This window comes from Lactuca saligna, chromosome 5 (assembly GCF_052625555.1).
Source record: "Lactuca saligna cultivar CGN05327 chromosome 5, ASM5262555v1, whole genome shotgun sequence".
Taxonomy (NCBI): Eukaryota; Viridiplantae; Streptophyta; class Magnoliopsida; order Asterales; family Asteraceae; genus Lactuca; species Lactuca saligna.
The window spans coordinates 284,341,187-284,351,223 of NC_136421.1; the positions used below are offsets into that span (position 1 = coordinate 284,341,187).

The 10,037-nt window shown below is 31.9% G+C and overlaps 1 protein-coding gene and 1 long non-coding RNA gene across 2 annotated transcripts; one reads left to right on the forward strand and one right to left on the reverse strand.

Moving 5' to 3' along the window:
- The first annotated feature begins 1,982 nt into the window (after positions 1–1,982).
- On the forward strand, positions 1,983–3,352 carry LOC144998101 (uncharacterized). Its single transcript, XR_013660116.1, has 4 exons — positions 1,983–2,277; positions 2,374–2,483; positions 2,855–2,968; positions 3,121–3,352. It is a non-coding gene; the product is annotated as an uncharacterized LOC144998101 (long non-coding RNA).
- Positions 3,353–5,762: 2,410 nt separating this feature from the next.
- LOC145048064 (calcium-dependent protein kinase 7-like) lies at positions 5,763–8,842 on the reverse strand. Its single transcript, XM_078996472.1, has 9 exons — positions 8,615–8,842; positions 7,974–8,514; positions 7,769–7,892; positions 7,524–7,667; positions 7,152–7,304; positions 6,939–7,054; positions 6,689–6,856; positions 6,385–6,615; positions 5,763–6,210 (listed from the first exon to the last, which is right to left on the reverse strand). The coding sequence occupies exons 2-9, from the start codon at positions 8,484–8,486 to the stop codon at positions 6,067–6,069; spliced, it is 1,593 nt and encodes a 530-aa protein (XP_078852598.1). The 5' UTR covers positions 8,487–8,514; positions 8,615–8,842; the 3' UTR covers positions 5,763–6,066.
- Positions 8,843–10,037: the final 1,195 nt, after the last annotated feature.

A 10,037-nucleotide genomic window follows, 5' to 3' on the forward strand; every position in this document is an offset into this window, starting at 1 on the left:
ATACTATCTCGAAGTTTAACGATATTTATATCTATGTGTTTGTATTTTAGTCTACTACAACTTTCGTTTAGATTACTCCCGTTAAAAAGTAATATATTTTTTTAATTACGATCTTTATATCCATACGTTTTTTATGAATGCATTTATGGATGTTTTTTTTATAAAATCGTAAGTAAAAACATATTATATTTTAACGAGAGTAATCTTAACGAAAGTTATAGCAGACTTAAAAAACGAACACGTAGATATAAAAATCGTTAAAATTAGATATCGTATGAAGAAGTTACGACGTTCGAAATACAAAACCTAAGCCAAACCACAAGCCTATGCAACCAAGCAGTCGAGACCGCGATGAACATAAACATCAACAACCCCAAAGACATCATCAATCAGGAACAGACGTAGGATTTGATAGTAGGTGTTGCCGGTCCGTAGTAGGTTTTGCCGGTAAGTAAAAAAAAAAGAAAAATATCGAAAAATTTACACTACGTACAGAAAAAGCAAGGGTTGTCGGTGCCACTGCGGGCACCCAAAGAGAATCGTCCATGTCATCAATGATAGTCACATGTTAGATATCGTGAGAAAAACTTTAAATAAATCATTCATAAGTACCGAATTGGTACAAAAACAAAAAATGACTTATTTTGAAATAAAAAAAATTAAGGACTAAATGTGTACAAAAATATTAATGACTAAATGCTGCGTACAAAATGAGAAATATATTAATAAGTCATTTTTCACGGATAATTTGGAGTAACCGGTCATAAAGACTGGATGTGTACAGTTTAACAAATTGAAGAGTAAATGTGGACGAAAAAAAAACTCAGTAACCAAATGTGTACAAATCAAAAAATAATTACGACAAATATAGTAATAAATGAATATCAATTTCATTAATAGACTTACATTTTTATTTCAAAATTTTCAAATTAAAGTTCATTATTTTATTTTATTTATTTATTTAAATTTAAAAGATAAAAAATCAATTTTAATATTTCACTATTTTTTTTTAATTTTTTCTAATCCAATGCTTTCAAATATTTAAACTTTTATATTTATATTTTTTTAATTAACACATGTAATACATGAATCTTATACCTATTTTAAGATAATAAAATAAGATTTTTCCGACAATAGAAATGATTTCATATCCAAAATGGGATATTTTGGACCCGTGATCCGATGAAAATCTATTTATATTTTTGTGGTTTGCCTTTTTTTTTTTAGAAAAAAAAAATAATAATAATCTTTTTAGCAGATTTTATTAAATTAACAAAATATTAGTAAAAACAGATATTATAATGAATCAGTTAGTAAAGACGAATTTTGTAACCAACCATGCTAGTAAAGACGAGTTTTGTAATAACCAAGCTAATGAACTATAAATTGAGGATTCCCGTTTTAACAACCAAAAGTACAGTGCATAATAGTGTTGCTGAAGATGGCACCACTCCATTTTGTTGATCCAAAAATTGTGATATTCATGAATAATCAAATCATCCAATAAGCGCTAAAGATAACCTCATCAAAATATCTTCTATATTTTCGGACTATCACATATGCATTTATCAAATCCAAGTATCCAATTTCAATTCCAACATATCTCAAAGGTATTCCAAAAAAAAGTTACTTGGGTGCGTTTAGTTGCAGAAAAATAAGTTATTTTCCGAAAAATTTTCTAAAATAAATGAGAATTTTGAAAACGCGTTTAGTTCGTTTATTTTTCTAAATTTTTTACGGAAAATTAATTTTTTTCATTTTCTAAAATTATAAAGAAGTTAGAAAATTTTGAAAAACTGATAAACATTATTTTTCATATTTTTTTAATTCCAAAATTTTTCTAAAATATAAACCTTCAGCCCAGCCCAATATATGGGTGGGATGGGCTAAGGCCTGACAGCACAAAATGGAGGACATCATCTTAGCCCAATAATATGTATATATGTTTTGGCCCAAAAAAACTAATAGCCTTGATACTCTTTTCCAGCGTGCGAGCTGGGGCGGGAAAACGCAAAATAATTGGTGGGGCGAAAGCTGTAATCAGCATGTGTCATTGGTTGATTGCCAATCGACACCTAGAAATCTGGAAGCGGTAGAAGATGTAGGGGCATCATCATCAAATTGAAATCAATGAATGCTGGTTTTAAATCTAGTTTATGTTTTCTTTTCTTCTCTCCAATTTCTAAATATCTTTAGGGCTTTGTAAGGATCTGGCGATTCGAGTTTATCTTTTACGATTATTTTTTTGATTTTCTGATTCATTGATTCTCGTATGAGGTATACCTTTTTTGTTTGGTGATTCATTTCTCCTATTCTTGTTATTTAATCACTATTCTCATCTGATTATTCTCGTTTCCTGATCTGTATGATTAGTACACTTGAAGTTCAAAGTTGGACTGCTTGAGACAAGGATGTCGAAGCCTTTGGTTCAAAATTCCGTATTTAAAAGAGTTGTAGAATGGAGTTTGAGGCCTTCTTACCTGGTAATTCTTAAATCCTATGATTCCGTTTTTAGGTATATCATGTAACAATCAATTGAGCTTACTAATTTTTGTTTTATGTTGTGATCCAGGAGGCTATATGTATACCGAATAATAATCAACTGAAATTCTAATTATTCTGTTTTTTTTTTATTTTTTTTTTAATTAGAAGACATAAGTAGGTATATAATTTTCCATTGTTGTTATTTCACAGTATTTAAAAAAAAAGATTTATATTTATGATTTCATTATTCATTTTTCAGGTCAGTTAACATGTTCAAACTAAAAACATAAACATAAACTTTGGTTCTTTTGTTTCGGTCTTTCACTTTTCTGTTTTCAAATGACTTGTTTTTATTGCCCTTTGTCTTCAGTTCTTGAAAACGAATTTGGAGTTGGGTTTTTTCCCCTTTGGCTTTGATTCTTGACAGCCGAATTTGCCAAGCAGATGAAGAATTTTCGCATTTGCCATTTGTCTTGAAGACTTGGTAAGACATAACTCATAAGTGGTTTATTATTTTTAATGTAGTAAACAAGTAATTTAATTATTGTTTATTCATTTTTATGATTTTTTTTGTTATGTTAATTTTAACTAAGTAATGACTAGTTGATTCTAATACCATTTTGCTCACAAAAACAGGCTTGTTCATTTGTTTTGGAAGTGGTAAAGGGGTGATTTTTAAATTGTTGATTCGTAAAGGGCTCTTAAGGCTGTGGTTCTAAGTTTTATGTAGTTTATTAAGGTAATTTAGTTTAACGGTTAAATTCTTTTAGTTTGGTAAATTAGGAAAAATTTGTATACTTTGTTTATCCAGTTTTACATTTGTGTGACTTTTATTTTTAGTCATTTTTCTTGAAAATGTTAATTGTGATATGATAGTTGCTTTTGCTTGAAGAACAACTACAAATGCAGTTTCTAATTATTATTTTTCAACTTTTAGTTTGTATGATCCTCAAAAGGTAACTGATTGCTCTTAATTGTTTGATGGTTGCATTTTGATTCAACCATTAGGCATTAGTTTGCATGGAGATGAGTTTTTAAATAAAAAATGTATGGGTATGAGTTTCCAAATAAAAATTTTATTCAGTTATATTTTATAAGTTTATGGTTTGTAGTTTCGGTTTAGATATAGGGGCATTGTTAAGGCTTTTTCTCAGTGTAACAAAAACCTATGAAATGGCCCTATCCACCTCTATATACTCCCAACCCACCATACCCCTACTTACCCACACTCACCCACTCCCAAGCCCATCCCCATCCGTCCCCACCCTTACCTTACCACCGGTACCGTTTTCTAAAAATAAAAACTGATAGAAAAATACACATATAAACACATTTTCTAATTTTCTAAAACTGAAAATGAAAAATAAATAAATTTTAATTAAACGCGTTTTCTAAATTTTTTAATGAAAAATGATAACGAAAACTGAAAAGAAAAAACAAAAAACAGAAAATTAAAAATATTTTTCCGTAACTAAAAGCAATTTAGAGTTTCTAAAAATTTGCCTTCCATGTGTCCAATTTGAAAATTACGAAGTCTTTAGGTTGTCAAAGGTCGAGAACCCATAATCATTATGGACTCAGCAACCATCATAGCCCATTGTGAAAACAACGATATTGCCACAGTCAACAGTTGTTAACAACACTTGCGATGTTGTATGTGTGCACAATTTCAGAAAAAATCTATTATTTAAATAATATATAAATAATACAAAATTTTGTATTAGTTCACACTTATCGTATAATTTCACAAATTACATCTTCACTTTATATATAAACTTAAAATTAATTTTTCCATTACTTTTTCTTTTTTGTAAACAAGTGGGCTTAATATAAGATTTGGGCTAGACAACTCGTGGGTTACTATGGAGCTTTAAATTATATTTTTGTTTAAATTTAAATCCTGTGCGATCGTATCCCATTTAATAGTAAAACTTGAGAATTTTGATAAAGTAGATAGAAAAGGGGGAATAATTTTGACTGCAAATTAAACTTATACAAAGTAAAGTAATAGACTAAAATACAATAAAACGATCACGCGACTTTAAATTCATTCCATTTTGTCTTATCACGTCATTGATAAGCATGATGTAAAGGATGTCGCATAATTGATTTAGATTGCTACTACAACGCTTTAAAGTATTTAACTTGAATAAACGTTTTTCTTAAACCTAATTTGTTAATCAAGTTTTAATAAGCTCTCAAACTCAACTAAATATTGTATTGAACAAAAGATTCCAAATTATAAGGAAGGAATATTGGTGATTTTAATATTATCAACATATTTTAGTATGGTTAATATTACTATTGAGACATGCTGAGTTCAATTTACTCACCAAGACTGGAAATGCAGGATGCACATTCGGAGTGATAAATGCAAAGTCCGGAATAAAGGGTCTAGAAGAGCGCCCTTAATTATGTTGTGCGGATGTAATAACGGTTTTCCCTTCATAACTAACTTTAACCGCTATCCTCCATGTATAAAAGAAGGACATGCTTTCATATAACCGAAAACTAGTATGTCTCTCTAAAATGTAAAACAACATGTACATTATGTGTTTCGTAGTTTAAAGAAGTTTGAAATCCAAATCGATTGTTCTTGGATTATCTCAATTCAGATTTGGTGATAGCCCAAAGAATAGGATCAAAATCACATATTTTATAAAGTGTATATCTAAAACACGGTCCTTGAATTATCCAAGTTAATTATTGATATTCTTAAAACCCAAAATCTAAAATTTAATCAGTGTTCTAAAAGACGGGCTATAGGGAGCGTCAAGGCGTGCCATCGCGTAAAGCACGATTCCGCCGTTACGAGAAGTCTCATGACATTGCTGCCAGGCGTAACGCATGACAAGGCGTGATATGGCGTCAGTTTTTGGTTTGAGACACATTTTTTTTCACTCTTTGTTATGACTTTTGGACATACAATTTTTTGTTAAGTGTTTGTTATTAATTGTTCTTATAATACTTCTAAAAACTTATTATATTTGGTATAAATCTATATTTATGTGGTAATATAATTATAAATTAATAAAATATCATCGTCTTACATCACACAGTGAAAAACATCCATAACTCATAAAACTTGAGACTTCATCTTGTCGCCAAGCAGTTTAGAACCTTGCATGTAATCCTTACAAAAAGTATATAGTGTACGTTTATAAAGGCAAACAATTTACAAGACCAAAAGTTTTAGAAAATGAAATAACAACTCAAAATTACAGGTTAAATCAAGTGGCAAACTCGAACAATACACTAGACAAGAACAAAACAAACCATAAAAAAACCTCGATATCATGATATTAATACTTAAGAACTCCAACCTTTTGTACTTTGAACAATTACATAAGCAATATTTGCCAACAACATACATATTTACACCCATAAACAACCCGAGAAAACCCTTCTTACAAACATTTAATTAAAAAAAAAAAGAACATAATAAACACCTCAGAAACTTAGCCTACCCCCGGAAAAGAGATAGTGTGTGTTTTTCTCACATATAAAAATGAAATGAATCGAAAATCCCCAGAAATTAGAACAATAATCCTTTTTTCTTTACCATAATTGTGTGTTTAGTGTTTACTTTTCCCTAATCGATCCGTCTCTGAATAACTTCAAGCTAAGATTATTGTATCGCTCGCGTGAATACTGTCTTGAAGCTTTCCTCCAATCCGTTCCTGCCTTCATCATCGCTGTAAACTCCTCAAAACTTATTCTTCCATCCTGCAAACCATTAAGACAACGTTTAAGTAGGTGTTTTTTTTTTGTTACTTACAGCCTGTTTGATATGCCTCTTACTGGGTCTGGTAACAGACAGGGATCTGACTCGGTCAGATACAGACTGTTTGATACCACAATTAAAAAAAAACGACTTAATACAGAGTGAATTGGACAAACCTTGTCTGTGTCTACATCGTGAAGAATGGCAGCAACGACTTCTTCATTGTTGGTTTCAAGCTCATCAGATAAGGCTTCCCGAAGCTCATCGATCTCTATGTATCCGCTTTTATTTTGATCAAAGAATGCAAAAGCATCTTTAAGATGATCATCGTTCCCCATTTTTCTTAAATGAACAGAAATAGCAACGAATTCTCCATAGTTCAAAAATCCATCTTTGTCAACATCTCCCTGCATTAATATCTTACATTAATCCCTATATTTATTCAACTTATTGTTATATTTAGTAAAATGTAATACTTACAGCATCCATAAGTATCTGAAGATCTGCATCAGGAATCTGTTGGCCAAGCTTTTGTAATCCTGCTTTTAACTCAGCAATGTTTATCTTCCCTTGCTTACTTGTATCCATTAAATCAAATCCTTGCTTAATTCCCGCCACTTCCTCAGCAGATAAATGCTCAGCAATTACCTATAATTTAGAGGAGAATTCAGTATAAAGACACCCGAAAAAAGAACAAAAAAAAGCCACAAGATAACGAACTATTACATACCCTTAAAGCTCTCTTCTTGAGTTTGTTCATTACAGAGAATTGCTTGAGTCTTGCTTTAACAGTTTCACCTAAGTTAACATTTGGAGCCTTTTTAGCGTTTTGTATCCATGTATGATCTGAAATAAGTTGAGAAGACAGAAAGGTTGGTTAATTACAAAAAATACCATATAAGCCTTTATACAACACATGCAAAAAAGAAAAAGTTGACATTACCAAGAACTTCTTGAGCAGTAAGACGCAATTTAGGGTCAGGATTTAGCATCTTTTTGACAAGATCTTTAGCTGCATCAGATACCTTTGGCCATGGATCCCTTTTAAAATCTACAACTGATCGAATAATTGCTTGTGCAACTCCTTGCTCAGTTTCTGTAATCAAAACAAATCCTACTTTAAAATTTGTAACATTGTATTTGTAACAACTTACATGAATTATGCAATTACGTTTCATTTGGTTAAACATGTTGTTTCTAGTAAGATATTACATCTTTTGGTCCTAAAACGAAACTTTGTAGCATGTTTTGTATAAAAAACAACTTTTTTTTTGTAAGGGCATGTTTAATATTTAATTTGATTAACAAAACTAACCTGCCCAAAATGGAGGGACTCCACAAAGCAATATGTACAAGATTACCCCTGCACTCCATACGTCAACTTCTGGGCCATAGTTTCTTTTAAGGACCTCAGGAGCCATGTAGTATGGGCTGCCTACGATTTCGTTAAACCTCTCGCCTGCAATAAGTTAAAAGACTTTTAGGATGTGTATACATAAAAAAAATTGTCATATGAATAATGTCGTTATATGTGTTTATTATTATTATTATTATTGTTACCTGGTTTGAAGAAAACGGATAACCCAAAATCAATAGCTTTTAAAGCTGCTGTTTCTTTCTTGTTTGCAAACAAAAAGTTTTCGGGTTTAAGATCACGATGCATAACACCATGCTTGTGGCACATCTGAAATAATATAGAAGAAGACGAATCAGTAACAAGAACATCTTTCTGTTTCGGGAAATCAAGGAAAAGATTAATTTTCACCTGAATGACTTCGACGATGGTGCGGGTGACGCCGGCGGCGGCTCTCTCGGTGTAGTGGCCTCTGGCAACAATCCGATCGAATAATTCTCCTCCCTCGCACAACTCCATGACCAAATGAACAGCACTATCATCTTCGTATGTGTCCTTCAAGGTGACGATATTAGGGTGAGTAGGCATATGCTTCATGATCTCAACTTCTCTCCTAACATCCTCGATATCAACCCTAGTCCTCAACTTCTTTTTGGATATCGATTTACAAGCAAAAATTTCACCAGTTGACTTATCTGTACACATATAAGTAATGCCAAATTCTCCTCTGCCCAATTCCTTACCAAGAACATAAGTTTCCTCAATCTCATGTCCAGTTGGGTTTTCTAACACGTACGATTTGTATCCATTCCCAGTCGGAATCGAGCCACCATAGTCTAAAGAAAATGGGTTCGGTTTGTTCTTCCCCTTTTTCTTCTCGAACTCAGTATCGGAGGTAGAGGGTACAGCACAGCAATTACCCATCTAATCGAACTTAAGCGTGTTCCAATATCTGATTAATAAGCAAATTATCCAAACGGGTATCAGAAATTAGAACAAATTGCTGGTGAAGAACGGAAATAAAAGGGATGAAGTGGCTCTAAAGGGCCTACCTTGACTCAATCGGATCGTGTAACTCTTCTTTGATCAGCAACCTGAGATTGTGTGTTCTACGAAAAGAAATTTGTCGAAAACTTTCGGAAAAAAAGAAAGAGGATTGTTAGATGATTAGAGTGGCGAAAGGAAAGGGAACAATAAAGGAAAGGGTCTGGAGGGCGGTTGAAGAAGACGATGAAAGTAGGAATTTTTCAAGGTATGAACAGCTCAGCCATTATTGATAATGAGATTGGGGGGGTCAATGCTCAATGCTGCTTCGTGGACTGTTCCCATGCCAACTTTTTCTATTTGCTACTTTGAGTGAATTACACTTTTCTTTTCAAGATTTTGTTTTGAGCATAATTAGTCTTTAAAAAACAATTATTTTCATTACAGTCCTACTTTTTACATTGCGAATTTCGCTATTATCACCATCATATGTTATTGTGTCGATTGAGGCTCAATGGGTAACAGAGCATATATTAATAAGTTTGGGTTAACTCATTTGGTTAACAATATGTTTAATATTGTGATTTATCTTTTTCATATTACAAATTGATAGATATTTACAATGATATTTATCATATTATAGGGACAATTAGTAGCGGATCCAAAATAAATGAGAACTATCATATTGTTAAAAATATCAAAAAAACTAAAATTATGTACGCAATACTGTTTGCAAAATCACAAAGGAGCATTTTTGAAGCCTTTGTTTATTGTAATAGCATCATATAGAGGCATTTAATTTGGCTTTTCATATATGTAAACCTTGATTAAGATCGGATGAGTCATATAGGTGGATTCTTTTTAAAATGTAATTGCTCATCTGTAGGGTTTTTTTCACTAAAAAATGGATGATCGTCTGTTATGTTTGGTTTTAGGACAAATTTAGACAAAGAACAAAAGTTCTAATTTTTGAAATGAGGTCAACCAAAAACAAGTAGGACCAGCTATAAAAACATCTAAAATAAAAGATTTTTTATGTAAAGTATATAAGGTGGAACCTACAATCAAGTTGGGTTCATGCACCCTACTTCTAACCCTCTACATCCACCACTCGCCACTAGGGACAACTAGAGCTGCATAAAAGTCCGTCCTAGCGCGTGGGACTAAAGCCTAATCCAGTCAAAGCTTGGTTAACATAAGCTTAGGGAAAGGTTGGCTCGACCCTCATATGCCCCTTAAAATAAGCTTGTTAAGGCATGTAGGCTTTGCTTAGGCGCTCTCTTGGCCTAAAAACCTGACTTGGTTCGAGAATTTTTTTTTGTTAGATTATGTGTCATTGTAGATAGGTTACTTATATAGCATTCTACTTCATTTCTATGATGCACATATAGTTGAATCCGAAAGAAATCAAAGTAAGATGCTATAATGCACAAATATATAAAAGTATATTGTTGTTTAAAGCATCCTACTTTTAGTTATATATACTAAATA

Coding starts and splice junctions, on each gene's coding strand:
- LOC145048064 (XM_078996472.1), bottom strand. CDS start 8,486: ATGGGTAATTGCTGTGCTGTACCCTCTACCTCCGATACTGAGTTCGAG. Junction 7,305..7,523: donor AGTCCCTCCATTTTGGGCAG/GTTAGTTTTGTT, acceptor TTTTGATTACAG/AAACTGAGCAAGGAGTTGCA. Junction 6,211..6,384: donor ACGATGTAGACACAGACAAG/GTTTGTCCAATT, acceptor AATGGTTTGCAG/GATGGAAGAATAAGTTTTGA.